This window comes from Siphateles boraxobius, unplaced genomic scaffold, assembly GCF_051911475.1.
Source record: "Siphateles boraxobius isolate OS27281-9 unplaced genomic scaffold, OSU_SipBor_1 16, whole genome shotgun sequence".
NCBI classification, from domain to species: domain Eukaryota; kingdom Metazoa; phylum Chordata; class Actinopteri; order Cypriniformes; family Leuciscidae; genus Siphateles; species Siphateles boraxobius.
In genome coordinates, this window is record NW_027508766.1 from 8,653,678 (window position 1) to 8,670,735 (window position 17,058).

Consider the following 17,058-nt stretch of genomic DNA (forward strand, 5'->3'; position numbering starts at 1 on the left):
CTTGCAGTTTCATAACAGCAGAAAGCTACTCGAAGGCTGACATAAACACGAGCCCTCTCTTCATTGCTCCATCACTAAAATGCACGATCACACAATGCAAGAGCGAATTATCATAGCTTAAGGGAAGCAAAATAATACTTTGCGAAAAATAAAGCAAAGATGACGAATGAAAAACAAGTAAGAACATAAAATTAACATACAGTACACAAGTACAGTATATACAAGCAAGAGTTGGTTGTTAGTCGCCAGCAGCACACCAGCTCCAGACAATGACTCAAAACTAACATTACAACAGCATATCTTGGTTCTGGGAAACATAGCAAAACCAATGTTACTCATGTATGGAGCAGAAACAACGCAACCCCGTTGTTTTAGGCCTTCCCACATAGTTCTCTCCAGCTCTGGAAAGCTTTTCTAATATTATTGGAGGTCTTAAAGCTCTTGTCTGATCATAACCCTTTTTCTCAGTGATTTTGTTCTGATATTTTCTCTTTTGTAATGTCTCTCAGCCATCACTCTTTCTTCAAATCTCCCTCTTGCTCACTCTCTCTCTCACTCGCTCACTCTCAACAGCGTTTCTTTTAGAATTCGCTCACTGCACCTTTAAAGTAACAACAGGTAACTTTTCAACCTTCATAATACATTTCCAAGTCTCTTGTGATGGTACATCGACTTACAATAGTTTGAATGACACGTCTGCCATAGCCTGACGGGGTCTGTAGCGTTTTTAATTGTACTTTTAAACTTCGGGTTTCTGGTAGTAACCGGCGAACAAAGAGAACTACATAATTCGACTGCTTTACGGCATATACGTCACTTCCACCACCACCCCCACTTCCTTAAAGTCGGACGTGCGAGCCAAATTTTATACAGTCATGGCCGAAGCAGCACAGAGAAAAAAGAAAGCAAAGGTTTTGTCGGAGGAAAGCAAAAAGAGAAAAAGAGAAAGTGATCCCATAAAAGGAAGAACGAGGATCAACATTGGGCCAGCTAATTCTCGCTGTCGTGAGCTGAAAGAGGAGGAGGGGTTCCCGACAGATGCTGACTTGGCTGTCATGCTTTTGGACCAGTAAGTATATTGCGTGCATACTATCTCTTTGTTTTTTTGGCTGCCTGATTATGTTATGGAAGCTATTTTATCCTCCGTTTATCTTCATGAATGAAGTTATGATAGTAGAGTAGCGAATTATCAATCTGGTAGCTAGTAAACGCTATTCTCGTTCTTGTAGCATTCTCGTTCTGATTGGAACTTTGCAATAGAGGAAATGCAAATAGCAAATGTTTGACCTAAAAAGTGTAGTCTACTCAACATGTACAAACAAAGGAGGAAGATAATAATATTATCATTGAGTTCATAGCTTCTCATTTGTTACATGTGTAAAGTTACTTGATTGTGTAATTTCCGATTATTGCTAGATACAGAGGCAAACGGGATTCTTGTCGCAATTTTTTCGGATGACTAATTTCCACCCTCATGTTGTTCTTGTGCAATACTTCTGTGTGATTGCATTGAAGTACCATATAGATTCAGAAAAACGGTAACCAATAGACTAGGCTACTATAATGACGCTGGCTTGTAAAAGTGATCATCGCGATCATTTGTCGTTATAAAAAAAATAAAACACATGAAATTATATTCATATGACATGCTGAAATATATGCCACTGTACCTGGGATGAAGACATTTCATACACGCGAGAACACCTGCATGTGACCTCCTCCTACAGTGTTCAGGGCTATCATGGTTGTCAACAAATGCACGTGCATGTAGGATGACAGTTTACGACAGTAGTAGAGGACAATACTGTTTCCCAACTGTAGGGGGACCCCGAGAGCAAAAAACTACCTGTTGTTACTTTAATACATGTTTGCACCGTAATGTTAATTTCTTGTGGCTTATGGTTCTAGAATAAACTAGTCACTAGTACAAGATATGGTTTATTTTAGTAAGTTGACAGTTAATTTACTCACTCATATCATAGAACTGTTGCCAGAATGCTTCCATCCAGTGCTGTGTGTCCTCTCTGCTGTCCGCTGCTAGTGTGTGTGTCACCTCCTCTCCTCCATACTGGTTAGTGATACAGATATTCTGTGCCTTGCTGTGAGGGTCCTTCTCTGCAGCTCTTATTCTTGTCTCCTGAAATAGACACATGGAAACAACACGTTACTATTTATTCTAACAATATAAAATAATTTAAACTCAAATTTAATGTAATTTATATATTTGTTTGATATATATACGCATGTAATAAGCAGAACAATGTACAGTCTGATGCATTTTATTTTGCAATGACTGGTTGACTATATTACAGCTTACATTACATCCCTTTAAAGGATATAAGATATTTAAAGACATCTAAAGGATGTAAGATATTAGGTTTTCACTTTCAAATTTTTCTTTTAAAATGTTACAAACTATGCAGTTATGATTAAAGGGATAGTTCACCCAAAAATGAAAATTCTGTCAGTATTTACTCACCAGTTCCAACCCCGTAAGACCTTCGTTCATCTTCGGAACATGAATTAATATATTTTTTGATGAAATCTGAGAGCTGGATCACTTCTCGATAGGCTTCTAAGGGATTGACACTTGCCAGCTCCGAAAAGTTATTAAAGACATCGTTAAAATTCCAAGTGACTACAGTGGCTCAATGTTAAGTTTATCAAGCGACGAGAATACTTTTTGTGCGCAAAAACAAACAGAAATAACGACGTCACACGTAGGCTCACTATTGGCCGACACTGGTCATGTGTGTGATGCGTGTGACATACAACAACAGAAGCTTACGCTATTACACTAGTGAACTGACTCGAGGCCCACAGAGATTGACATGAATAGTTGAAATAAAGTCGTTATTTTTGATGGTTTTTGCGCACAAAAAGTATTCTCGTCGTTTGATAAACTTAGGATGGAGCCACTGTAGTCACTTGGACTATTTTAACGATGTCTTTAATAACTTTTCGTGGCTGGCAAGTGTCAATCCCTTAAGAAGCCTGTGGAGGAGTGATCCAGCTCTCAAATTTCATCAAAAAATATCTTAATTTGTGTTCTGAAGATGAACGAAGGTCTTACGGGGTTGGAACAACATGAGGGTGAGTAAATACTGACAAAATTTTCATTTTTGGGTGAACTATCCCATTAAGTCAGATGTTATGCATTAATACCTGAACTGTAAAAAAAGCTCGTTTTGCAGTATTTAGTAGTAATTTCAATTAAAACCAATAGGTGGCAGCAGTGCACAAGTAAAGCGCCTGCATGCGCAGTAGTCACCTGAGACCTGAGGAATGTGCAGCCACACAGTGCAGCTCTCAGATGTTAAAACAAGCTCATTGTGCTCATGACACACAGATCTCTAGGGGCACTGAAAGATACACTCCCAGTGCACGCCAAACAAAAAGTCTTTTCATGACTACTGACACAATGAAACATCTTGGAACAGAAACATCTTTCTAAAAACAGAGAATCCATTTGAAAGAATTATTTTATGAAAAACACAATGGAGAATTATCTCATGCTATTTCCAAAAGAAGAACAATGACCCTGATATCATGCATACATGAGGATGCTTTAAATTTGAGTGACTGAATGTGGCTTACTTTGTTAATACCAATAGTTAAGACGGGCTCTACACTGGCCTCCATGTCCTCTTTTTGATGATAGCAGAAGAGATTTGTTCCTTTTAAAACTCCATAGACATTTGTCCAGCCTTGTGGCTCACCTCCAAGCTTAAAGAGAAAGGAAGGAGAACATTAGCCAAAGACAACTGTGAAGTGGGGAAATATGATATTCTGAGTGTGAGTTTCCTACACACCTTTACCCTTAGACAGCCACTCATCATCTGCTGTGTCATACAGTGAGGTTGGGCGGCCAGACGACAACACACACTGCCATAGAGAGGCAGCCAGTACGAACACTCCTCTACAGAGAGAGACAAAATCAGACAGTAATGAAACTCCTACTGCGAGAATGATAAAAGAATGTGTGATCTTACAAACTTAGAAGCTGTATTTTAAAACCCAGTAAACAAGGAATTCAAATGACATGTTTTGCACCCTATAGTTTTAGAACATATATTACAGCAAACTAAACTATCATCTGCGAGAGCGAACAGCCCACACTCAGGCTGTAAGACTGTCTGCAGTAACTCCTCAGACATAAAGACGGCTATAAGCGACTCTTATTGGCCCTTCAAACACCACGACTGGCCATCTAGAGAAGTTTATGAGCGTGACCCTAACACAATAAATCTGACAGACGTTGACAACACACACACACAAATGTGCTTTGCAGGCCTGTCTGTAATTGATTACCTGCAATGTGAAGAAAATGATCATGTCATAAACAAATGTGCTGTAAATAAAATCCTAGAAGCACTTGAAGGCCGAACTTAGACATTACAATCTCTTTTTCAGACAGTCAAAATCATGAACATATCAAATATTCTGACATTAAAATACATATTCTAATATTTAGAGTAACATTTATTTTATAATATTCTAAGTAAAAAAGCAAGATAAAATACTGTAATTTGTGCCTGATATATACAATATTTTGATGTTCCTAGTTAAAAACCGTTTTAAAAAGGCAGTGGTAGAAAGAGTCGACAGCTCACCGTTTCCTGTGATGGTGAGGTCATGTGTGCGGAAGCTGTCCTGGATGTGAGAGAGATTGAGGGTCGTGTGAGCCAAAAGATGATATTTGGGCCCCCTGTAAACACATAAAACAGGTAATATGCAAACATATTTAAACTAGGACAATCAAATACAAATGAGCTGATGAAGTAATCAAATTAATTGTGAATAAATAACATGAATAAATTACATTTTAAAAGATATTAAAATAGCAATGCTATTTTAATTTTTGTAATAATATTTCACAGTATTACTGTTTTTACTGGATCAGATAAATGCAGCCTTGGAGAGCATAAGAGACATTCAAAAACATTTAAAAAATCTACCCAACCCCAAAATATTGAACAGTATTGTCTTATCATTATGTCTATCACTTGCCTACATTTCACAGCAATCCTTTTTGTGTTTTGGTTCAGGCAGCAGCAGTGTGTGTGTGTGTGTGTGTGTGTGTGTGTGTGTGTGTGTGTGTGTGTGTGTGTGTGTGTGTGTGTGTGTGTGTGTGTGTGTGTGTGTGTGTGTGTGTGTACACACTTACGGTACAGAGGGCACAGGCAGCAGAATTGTCGCTCCTCCTCCATTGCTGGTGGGACTGCAGGCTCCAGGCTCCAAGCCTGCCTTCATTTTCTTTCCCGTTGACCTGCCTAGAGACGAGCTCAGCTTGCTGGCCAGCTTCCTCGGGGTGCTGCCTGCTGAGTAATCCTCCTCTGAACAACAGCTATACAGCTCCACACGCAGCTCGAACCCAGGCCCGGCCTCATTACTGCACAAAGGAAATACAGCATTAATAAAGCACATGTACGTCATATTATTACACACATTTGATATCAATAGGGTGCAAATTTACATTTACAGTAGTATACACTACCATTAAAAAAGTTTGGGGTCAGTAAGAATTAAAAAAAGAAGAAGAAATTAATACTTTTATTTAGCAAAGACGCATCAAATTGATCAAAATTTACAGTAAATACATTTATAATGTTACAATACATTTCCCATTAAATTATTTGATTCAAAAGTTCCTGTTCCTTCTATTCATCAAAAAATTGTGGAGGAATATTATATCCCAAAAAATCTTAAGCAGCACGACTTTTTTCAACATTGATAATATTAAGAAATGTTTTTGATGCATTTTTCCAACCAGCATATTAGAATGATTTCTGAAGGATCATGTGACACTGAAGACTTGAGTAATGATACAGAAAATTCAGCTTTGCCATCACAGCAATAAATAACATTTTAGAATGTATAAAAAAACCTATTTACTAATAATATTTCACAATTTTACTGTATTTTGAAACAAATAAATGCAGCCTTGGTGAGCATAACATACTTCTTTCAAGATTTTTAAAATCTTACCGACCCCAAACTTTTGAACAGTAGCATGTACTTAAAACATCTGAATGAAATTATCTAGTAAAGTTTAACACATTCTGAGCAGTTTAAATCTGTGCTTTTTACTAAAGAGGCCTTTACTGTATCTGAGCAAACATTAACCAACAGGAACAGATGCTCCAAATGAGCTACTAATGGATACATTTTTTTTTCATATAAAAATGATTGGTCTTTAATTACTATGTACTTACATACATATCATTAAATATACATTTGAATCATTTGATGAAGTGCACTTATTGTGTAAATACGTGTTTTTACATTGTACTTATATTTTAAAATAGCTGCATGTCATTATAGCTATAACTACTTTCTGTAATTACATCTTTAAATCACACTGTTATGCCTTCCCTTTCACCTTAAAGGGTTAGTTTACCCAAAAATGAAGAAATTGTCATCAATTACTCACTCTCATGTCATTCCAAACCCATCAGACCTTTTCATCTTTGAAGAACAAAATTAAGATATTTTAAATGAAACCTGAGAGCTTAAAAGAGAGCTCCTGAATTAAACTTTTATTGACATAAATATTGATCAGAGAACATAAAAGCGTTGTGAGAACAAACCTCTTGCTGAAGCTTAAACGTGCTGTGTAACACATGAGAACGAACCTCACTGGTTCTTGTGGAAGCTCAAAAGTGCTGTGTAACACTAGACTGAACCTCAATGGTTCTCGCACGTCAAGCGAACATGCTTGAGCTTCCGCTTACCACAACTGATGTGTGACTTGATGCATGTGTATATGGTGAATAAAAGCCTAAATTCAATCTGTTGATCATAAAGTGATCGTGTCTCTTCAGTAAATTTGAACCAAACCGCTCAATTATATGGATTAGTTTTACGATCTCCTTATGAAACCATCTAAGTGGTAATTGCGTAGACTGTTAATGGAGGGACAGAAAATTAAAAAATATAGATAAAACATCTTCATTTGTGTTCCCGAAGATGAACAAAAGTCCTACAGATTTGGAACGATATAAGGGTGGGTAAATGATGACAGAATGTCTGGCTGAACTAACCCTTTAACCCACACTTAAATCTACCCATACCAGTGAACCTGTCCCTAACCTTACCCATATCCCACCTCACACCTCAAGAACACAAGTACTTTGTACGTTTTTATGTAAGTGAATAGTAGTCAAAGACACCTAATATAAAGCGTAACCAAATGTTTTATTTATCCACGTGTACAGTTTATACAGACTATAGTATAAACATTAGAAGGTTGCACAAAGATTAAACGCCTTATGGGTTAAATAAATGTCCAGTTAAAAAGTTAAAGCAACAAAACATGCACACTCACAAGACAATTGTGTTGTCAAAGCAAATGTCTGTCAGTGTCCGGTCCACCATCACCATGTCTGTGTCAAAGATCTCGCCACCCAACTGCAGCAGACAGAACACAGCACACCGATGCAGCTCTGAAGAAAGAAACAAAGACATTTGCTATAAATGATTTCTACTTAGAAGTCCCACCTGTTGTAATGTCTTCCCCAATGTAGCTACAGGTTTGGCCCAGTGCCTGTAAAACCCCCCAAAGCAACTCTGTTCATTCAGGAAACACTTACTCCTGCACCTGTGTGTGTGTGTGTGTGTGTGTGCTGTCCTGCTTTTTCCTGCTTAGGGCAAAGGTAGTATCTGTGTAATTTTTTCGCCCTATACAAATTATAGAACATGACTAATTGTGGCTAATGACTAATGACCTAAATGTTCTTGCCTTAATCCTTTTGATGGCTTTTGAAATATATGTTCGTATTAACAGGATAGAGCACATATAACAGCTTTCCCATTAGAGAATAACACATGCATGTGGGTTCCTGTGTCACATTTATCAACATAATGTCACCTCTGTCAGCTTCTCTAAGCATCTTAGGCAAAACTACATAAGTCACTGTTGTCTGGAAAATGTTTCCAATGCCAGTAAAAATATTCTGTTTACCCAGAGGGCTTTGCTGGGCCTGAACGCTTCATAAATAAATGTGTTTTTCGTTATCGTGGTAATGCATATACTGAATGCACAATGTACCACAGCAGTATTCCCTATTGTTAGTGTGTGTGATATTCAATGGTTTATAAGACAACATGCAGTGTTATTTAACCTGAATATCAAAGAGAAGAGGAAAAACAGATGTTACCTCCTTTATTCTTAAAATACTCTGTGTCTTTCCACATAAGAGGTATCCGTAGATCTGCAACACAGGGTCGTCAGAGGTCAGAGAGAAACACACAAGGTTATAACACACGCACGCACGCACGCACGCACGCACACACACAGCTGCAAGCAACCATTGCTGGCTGTCACTCCATGTCAATCAATAGAAAAATACATTCGAAACACACATCAGGTATTTTTTGCCGTGCTGCCTTTATCATACTGGCCCACCCACCACATCAAGACCGCATTCATCGCTCTAGCCCACCTGGATGTGCCTCTCCATCAAGATCTGGGTAATCAAGCTTGGTAATAACAGCAGAACTTCATGAAATTAATAGGAAGAGGCTGTTAGGGAACATTTAATAGGGTACTGACTGCAGATGATGGACAGCAGAAAACAAAAGGGAGGCTGCATGTAGGAAATATTAGATTGTATGTGCGTGGGATGAACTAAATAACAGTCTGGATGCATTTGTGTGATGGAATAATGGCACATGAACAGGAATCCCACACAGATTCTGCAGCTGCAGAAAGTGAAGCAGATTTCTGCTGAACAGGATTGCTCCTCATTGATAAAATTCTGCAAATGCCCCACCCTTTTTGTGTTTGTTTATTAAATATTTCATCTAATTTGATAATGCGTTTAGCTACCAATAAAACCATTGCACATAATTTTTCTTCAAAATCAGCAGTTTCTGTCAGTGACTACATATGAGAGTGGTTTACATTAGCGTGCATGTGACTGTGAAGTGAGGGTATAAGGTCCTCTATATGATGACGTAATAATCACAGCATACAAAGTATCACCCCTACAGGCCTCTCACTGTAGATCTCAAACACAAATTGCCATGGGTGCAGTCAAGGAGTTTGAACTGAGAGTTAATAGCACTGGGTGTTAAGAGGGGGGTTGGTCCCTCTAAAAGATCCAGACAGTGAGGAGGGGAGGACGACTCGTAAAAGAAGACCCACAGCAGACTGAGACACAGGCGCTGATATATAAAACAGCAGGGGTGTGATTTAGTGCTCAGACAACCGTATAAACAGACGGGTTTGCATGATTTACACACAATACACATATGAAAAAAAACCCCAGAATGTTATATACACTACCATTCAGTTTGGGGTTGGTAAGTATCTTATGCTCACCAAAGCACTAAAATACACTATAACATTCATTTTGTGAAATATTATTAAAATTTAAAATACATGTGTTCTATTTTAATATGTTTTAAAATGTAATCTATTCCTGTGATGCAAAGCTAAATTTTAGCATGATACCTCTAGTCTTCTACTACTGTACACCCAAAGCGCTTTACAATCATGTCAGGGGAATCTCTCCTCAACCACCACCAGTGTCACATGATGATCCTTCAGAAATCATTCTAATATGATGATTTGCTGCTCAAGAAACATTTATTATTATTATCAATGTTAAAAACAGTTGTGTGGAACCTGTGATATTTGGATATTTTTGTGAAAACTGTGATATTTGTTTTTCAGGATGCATTGATGAATAGAAAGTAAAAAAACAAAACAAATTTTGTTATACATATATATTATATACAAAGTATATAACATATTTTGAAATACAACTATTTTGTAAAATTATAAATGTCTTTACTGTTTTTATTTATTGTGGCACTTAGGAAGTGTCCTTGCTGAATAAAATCTTACACTACCCCAAACTTTTAAACAGTAGTGTATATTTCTTTCATTATGTGATTTAAAACCTTCACGGCGGCCTGAATTATTTTCTGTGAACATACCTGAAATGGCTACTTTGCCTTTACATGGGGATCGGTCATCCATAGGACCTGTATCAGAAGACCTGAACACAAACACTCAATAAGACACAAACCACAATGTGTAAAGTGCTCCAAACCAGTTATAATTAAAGCTGATGTGTGTGTCACCAAATGGAGTTACTAACCATTTCCTGAGCACTTCCCATGTCTGCCATTGGTCAATTCATACTATTGATTGAGCCAATGTTGTGGTGTCAGGTTGGTTGATATGCTCAAATAAATAAAGCAATGTACTGACATCCATACATAAGTTCAAGACAACAGGCGTATTGGCCAGCGCAATACGTTATTTAACCTACAAATGCTCTAATTACAGTTACATAAACTGGGATATGAATTTTTTTTTTTGAAAACATTACACACTTCAGCTTTAAAACATTAAACATGTTAACCATCTAAAAATAGTTTAATTTTTGTGTGTATGTGGTGTGTCTACTCTACAGCCAACCATGTGACTAAAAAGACAACATTGTAGTAATTGCCTTAAATTGACATTTAACACTTTGACACTAGCTTTACAGTGACGATCCTGATAAAGAGATCCTGAAATTACCCCTGTAAAATGGACAACACTCGCCACATTAAACTCTTTCTGACCTCAACACTATTTTCTGAAGTCATGTGCTTTGTGGCTGTCCAATTATTTCTACTTTGAGTCAATACATTCAGAAATACATTCAGCTATTTTTAGTAAGACCGCGTATAAGCATGTGATTTGTGAATGTTGAAGTACTTATGGTCAAAGTGTAGTTATCAGCTATGCATATTTTGATAAAACTTCCTATATACTGGTGCTGACAGTATAATTAAAAATGCTTAACCTAAAAAAAATGGCCTATTATCGGATTTACCTTTTATAAAACACCACAAATATCAAAAAACCACCCAAACATTCCACATCTAATTTAGATAACTTTGTTAAAGGTGGACGATGTGATGTTTTTTGTTCAAAATTAAAAATTTGTCTCATCATATCTGTAAATAGAGAAAAGTTGCTCCAGCTACTACGCAATGTGGAAGTGGCACAGTTAGTCACAATGAGCGAGAAAGGTTGACATGGAGCATGCTGAACCTCCAGGTAAACACCTGGTTTAAAAACAAACAAACACACAGAACAGAGGAGCTTCTGCTCACTTACATAGTGTACCTTTAAGTTGAACCAAACAGAAGTACATTCATCATAAGTGAGCTCTGACCTGCGTGCGATCCGCTGCATGACCTGCGCCTCCTTCATGCGCTGCAGCTCTGACATGTAGGCCATGATGCGGGAGTTGCATGTGAGGAGGCTCTTGGAGGCCTCCAGCGCTTGGTCCCTCTGAGAACATGCAGCCAGCAGCTTACACGCACCCTCACGCATACGGATCTCATAGTCGATCTTCTTCTGGATGTCACTGTCCTGGAAAAAAAACAGAGGCCCATGTCAGGTTTACTGCTGCTAAGTTTTACAAATTACGATGTATAAAATGGTTCACCCAAATGGACGATAGCAGTTAATCTCATACAATAAACTGAGACATGTACTTTGTCAAGCAATTTCATGATCTGAACATTAGAAATGACTTTCATCAGTGTAACCTAATGTTCTCAGGGTTGTTCAGTAAGATTAAACAATGTTGACTTGAATAAAACTAGTAACCACATGAACATTTTTAGGTTGCCTGCCATGTCTCTGGGGCCTTGAGATGATTTATGAGGAGTCCAACAAGACAGTCTTCAAAAGAAAAAAACAAGCAAGGAAAACTCAACATAAACACAAATGTGTCATTGTCTTTTTTCATTGTTTCTTTTTTGCTTCACTTTACTGATAAATACTTAAAATCATGTGTGTATATATATATACACACACACACACACACACACACACACACACACACACACACACACACACACACACACACACACACACACACACACACACATATATTAATTATCTCTATTTTAAGCAAAAATATCCAAAGGCACAGCTTATAAGACACACTCCAGTCACATGACCTCTGTAATGGACTGCTTCAGCTCGCTGTGTCTCTCCATGCAGTGAAGTATGAAATTGAATATGGGGGGTTAACAAGCTGAAAGAGATGCTCTGGCTTCTTGACTTCAGTTTAGCCTCAAACAACCAGACACCAGGAGGACACTGAATCATTTACACATGAACACAGATTGGGAAACGGTCTGGATGTGGTGCCATATCTAGCATGTGAGATTGCGCAGTGCACCTTTTTGGGAAGATGCGAGTGAACAGAGGCTGGATTATGCAGGGCAGGAATAAAAGAAAGAATAGGGATGAAGATGGAAAAAAAGGAGGTGCTTAGGGAAGAAAGGAGAAAGAAAGGAGAGATGGGTGTGACTGAGGATTTCGAGTGGGGGAATATAACCTTACTGTCATTCAAATGAACTCTGCAATGGGACTTAGCATTAAATCTATTGTGAAATGAATTAGGCAGAGAAAGTGAGAACAAAGCATGCAAGAGATAAAACAAGTCCATTTTAACCCATATCGAACATATACCTTGAAAAGAAGACAAGTTTAATTTGACATGTGAAAATGAGGCTGTGAGGGACAGATATCTTTTTTACAGTGTTTGGCTGCGGATGTTCGATGACTGGTGACACCATATTAAACTAACTGTACTTTCATCCATCAAGGCTTATTTTTTTTGTGTAAATCTAAAGATTCTGTCTATTCTGACAAAACAAGATAAGCAATGAAAATGCTTTGTTGGTCACTTTTCTCTCTTTACATTTTTCTCAAGTGACATAATCCAGACCTTCTTATGCTTTGCCCTTCTGCCTTACAGTGGGGCTCATGTTGCCATGGCAACAGGACCCTCGTTTGTGTGCCGATTTCAGAAGCTTATTAAGGTCTAACCAGGCATCAATTAAGACAGCTCCTTCTTTTGGTTCCCCTTTCAAGTCAAAACCGGATTTACTGTACAGTTTACAGCATTGGATCATGGAAAAAGCAGACCTGGAGAAAAAAGAGAGATGATCTATTGATATGATGGATAACTTTAAGAAAAATAAATCCATTAAAACTTTGCATGTGATAGTGTGGCATCATACCAGTTTTGCTTTCAGTGTGAAAACAGGCTTTTTCTGGAAACTTGCCAAATCCCAACTGGTTATGACAGTGTTTGAAAAAGATCCAGTATTGACTCATAGTTTAACAGTAGAAGTAGCAAAAACTCTAGTAATTATGGCAATTTCCATCCACCTATTTTTATGCGCATTTTCATCATTCGCATAAAAAAAACGCTGGATGGAAATGCCAAAATGTGCATAAATTCTAAAAATGCGCATAAAAATGCATGCCCTCAATTGAGTCGGATAAACTTTTTTTCCGGGATGAAAACATGTGCATAAACAACGATGGAAAAAAAATTTACCGCATCAATTCCCAGATGCGAATCAAAAAAGACATGTGACTTTGCGATGGGATGGTTTTACTGGAGCAACCAGCGGACAGATCTCGTCTGAAATGCTGTTTTGGTCATTCTGATATGCCTGAGCAAAGCCTGCCATCAAAGTGGTTCAGTATAATTGCCTCCCAGAACTGTCTTACACGACTGCATACCCAAACAGCAGAATCAGCCTCCGAAAGCAAGATACGTAACTTTGTTACGTTTCGTCTGCACGCTCTGAGAGGCAAGTGATTTATTATCAGTGGTGGAAAGAGTACTGAAAAAACATACTCAAGTAAAAGTAGCATTACATTCCAAAAAATGTAGTGTGAGTAGAGTAAAAAGTACTTGTCCAAAAAACTACTTGAGTAAGAGTAAAAAAGTAGCTTATTTAAAAGTACTCATGAGTAGTGAGTTTTGAGCTGCGGATTCTACCCCTTACAATAAACACTGTGCACTACAATTTATAAATTTAAAAAAATTGTACATACTGTAATTCACATTATATTTTGTTCTTTGTTAGAAAGATTGAAGAATATCTATCATCCATCTTTTTAAAATGCATCAAATAGAGAGATTAAAAAATACCCAATTTCTCTCCAAAACGGTATCAATGTTAGTGTTTTGATAAATGAGAATCACTAATATTATCAGATTACCTCACCTAATGCACTGAAAAAGGCTAAGATAGTGAGCTAACACTAATTACACACTTTAATTCCATGATATTAAATATGTTACAATTTAAATGTAAATGCACATTGTTCTAGAAGGGTGGCATCATCCCTTACATTTTACACGGCTACATTTACTCGCATTGTAATGCTGCTGAGAATATAATTTGTAAGGAAAATTGTGCATTAAATAGGGAAGTTATATCCAGGAAACGTTTACAAAAGAAACAAACAAACACACACACACACACACACAAATGCATGTCTCTTTGTAGTCTCGGTGAAGCTGTTTTATCAGCAGCATCCACACACAAAAAAAAGTTCAACATGAAAAAAATTTTTTGCGCAAGTGCACTTGCCAGATGAAGACGGATTGTAATGGATCAATCAAAAAACGTTGTTTATTAACGAGCTGTGGTCACGCACTGACAAAAATGCAGTTCAAGTTAACGCCATGGTTCATAGAGTGCACTGATTCTGAATCTGGCGGCATGGCGAGCGCGAGACGCGGCAGTGCACAGATCGTGACGTGCGTCTCTATAATGTGATTGTGAAGTAAATGGGAGCGGGAATTCACCGCATTATGAACTCGTCACGCAATACCCCCAACCTCAGACCAAATGTTAGGCCCTGTAGACAGGCCAGCCTATATAAATATCATATTAAGCAGAAATGTGAAATGTACCTTATTAGAGGATTGATATCTGGATTGATGCGTGAAGAATGCACTTCCACAGCAGTCACGAGTAACAGCAGGAATAGGCGGTTAAAGTTGTCTATGCTTAATTTGATTTGATGACAGTCACGAGACCGCTTACTCAATCCAATCACGTTGATGGATAAAAATAAAATACATTTAAAACAAGCATGTAACGAGTAACGACCACAAACAGAAGGAAAATAGCGGAGAAAAAGTACCGATACATCACTTAAAATCTACTCAAGTAAAATTACAAAAATTTTAAACTACTCAAAAAAGTACAATTTCTGAAAAAAACTACTTAATTACAGTAACGTGAGTATTTGTATTTCGTTACTTCACACCCCTGTTTATTATATATGAAATTATTTTATACAGTGGCTTCTCCTACTGCAGCAAATTCCATTTTTTTAGTGATATTTAGCATCAGTTTATCAGGAAGTGATGATTTTGTTCTCTTCAGGTCACTGGATGGAAATGCTGCTTCATTCGACTATGTTTTATGCGATATTCCAATTTTGTGCAAATTCACTACTTTGGATGGAAACATAGCTATTGATAGAGGCTATGTAAATTTTCAATTGATTTATGAATTAGACCAGGAAACAAGTGTTCCACTTCAGATTGTCTAATAATGGAATTTGAGTTTGTGCTATAAGTTATAATGATGGGCATCTTTGTATATAATATTTTGAAAAACATTATTATATTGATTTCAATTTTGCATTGACACTATTATATATTACTGATTTAACTGCACTGACTCTATCGGATGAGGACAACACTTGAGCTGAATTGAGCATACACTACTGTCTTGAATACTATCTGAATATTTTTTTCAAATATTGCGGTGTCGAAGTCTGAAACATCGACACCGCTATTGAACTGAACTGAATCAACATTGATCTGACTCAAACTGAAAAACGGCATTATTGTCATTATATTTGATGAAGTTTGCATAATTCATTCTGTTACTTTGCTGTTTATTATTGTGAAGCTGCTTTGAAACAATCTGAACTGTATAAAGCTCCATAAAAATCAAGGTGACTTGACTACCCTACGGAAAAATCCAGCATAATCCAGCATGAATTTCATGTTGGTCCAGGCTGGTTTATGCTGGTATAGAGCTGGTGGACAAGCATTGTAATGCTGTTCCCAATCACTCCAGCTTCTCATTCTGGATTTTCATTAGGGTAGTTTTGATTAATGTATGAAGACAGGTAAAAACAAACAAATAAATAAAAAAATTGTAATTGCTTGTTTTATTTGCTCACTTTCATGCCATGGTTCAATCACACACAAGCAAGGAAGCAGTCGATTGCTCAAAAGATATTACTAAAGATATCGTTCTCAAATGAATGTTTTAGCTCTATTAATCCAAAAATCCTGAAAAAATGTTTCACAGTTTTAAAAGGGTTGAGCTGCACAACAGTTTTCAACATTGATTATAATAAGAAATGTTTCTTGAGCAGCAAATCATCATTTTAGAATGATTTCTAAAGGATTATGTGACACTGAAGACTGGAGTAATTATGCTTTGAATAAATTACATTTTACAATACATTCAACTACATTGACTGCTGAATATTATTGGTGAGTGTAAGAAACTTTTTTCAAAAAGATTACAAAAATCGTACCCACACAAACTTCTGAATGGTAGTGTAAGTACTTCAAATAAACACTTAAGTTAGCACTGCAGGAATAAGCGTGTATTAAATATACAACCACATGCCACAAAGACCCTTCAAACACATTTTCAGGGTTGCCAAGTGCCGCCTAGCCTGTTACAGGTGCCAGGGCAGAGCAGCATGGCAGGCGGTGTTGTGTGTGTGTGTGTGTGCCAGTCGTTAGTGTAAGTGTGAGCGATGGTGACGGGCTGGCAGCAGAAGCTGTGAAAGAGCAAGGGAGCGAGGGAGGAGCGAAGAGAAGAGGAGGGAGGAGAGTACAGCGAGCACTCTGTTTCCCGTTAATGAAGCGTGAGTGTTGAAAATGAACCCAGATGAGAATAATTGAGAGAGATGGAATCTTCAGAAAGATAGAGGACACAATAAAGAGTACGAAAAAACTAATGAGTCTGTAATTACTGTGACAAACGCCTTGCATGTTAATATCTGCCACGCTTCAGAGGCCCCCGGAAACTCTACAGCTACAGAACCGCCAGGAAAATGATCGGTTTATTGCTCTGAGAAGTGCAAACTACTTGGACTTAACTGCTAATAATTACACAATGGAGCTGGTCTTGTTGTCAAAGCACTCAAAACCGCCGGCAGATGCGAGACATGTATAATGTGGCGATATC

At 37.5% G+C, this 17,058-nt stretch overlaps 1 protein-coding gene across 5 annotated transcripts in view; it reads right to left on the minus strand.

The window, feature by feature from the left end:
• Positions 1–17,058, minus strand: part of rtkna (rhotekin a) — an 81,810-nt gene that overhangs the window by 4,907 nt on the left and 59,845 nt on the right. For all 5 annotated transcript variants that reach the window (XM_077231504.1, XM_077231506.1, XM_077231505.1 and 2 more), the window contains 9 exons: positions 11,181–11,380; positions 9,946–10,007; positions 8,160–8,213; positions 7,328–7,445; positions 5,168–5,392; positions 4,614–4,708; positions 3,813–3,919; positions 3,598–3,726; positions 1,972–2,137 (listed from right to left, as the gene is read on the minus strand). In XM_077231504.1, the coding sequence (XP_077087619.1) occupies positions 1,972–2,137; positions 3,598–3,726; positions 3,813–3,919; positions 4,614–4,708; positions 5,168–5,392; positions 7,328–7,445; positions 8,160–8,213; positions 9,946–10,007; positions 11,181–11,380 (1,156 nt within the window). The remainder of the gene's footprint in view (positions 1–1,971; positions 2,138–3,597; positions 3,727–3,812; positions 3,920–4,613; positions 4,709–5,167; positions 5,393–7,327; positions 7,446–8,159; positions 8,214–9,945; positions 10,008–11,180; positions 11,381–17,058) is intronic.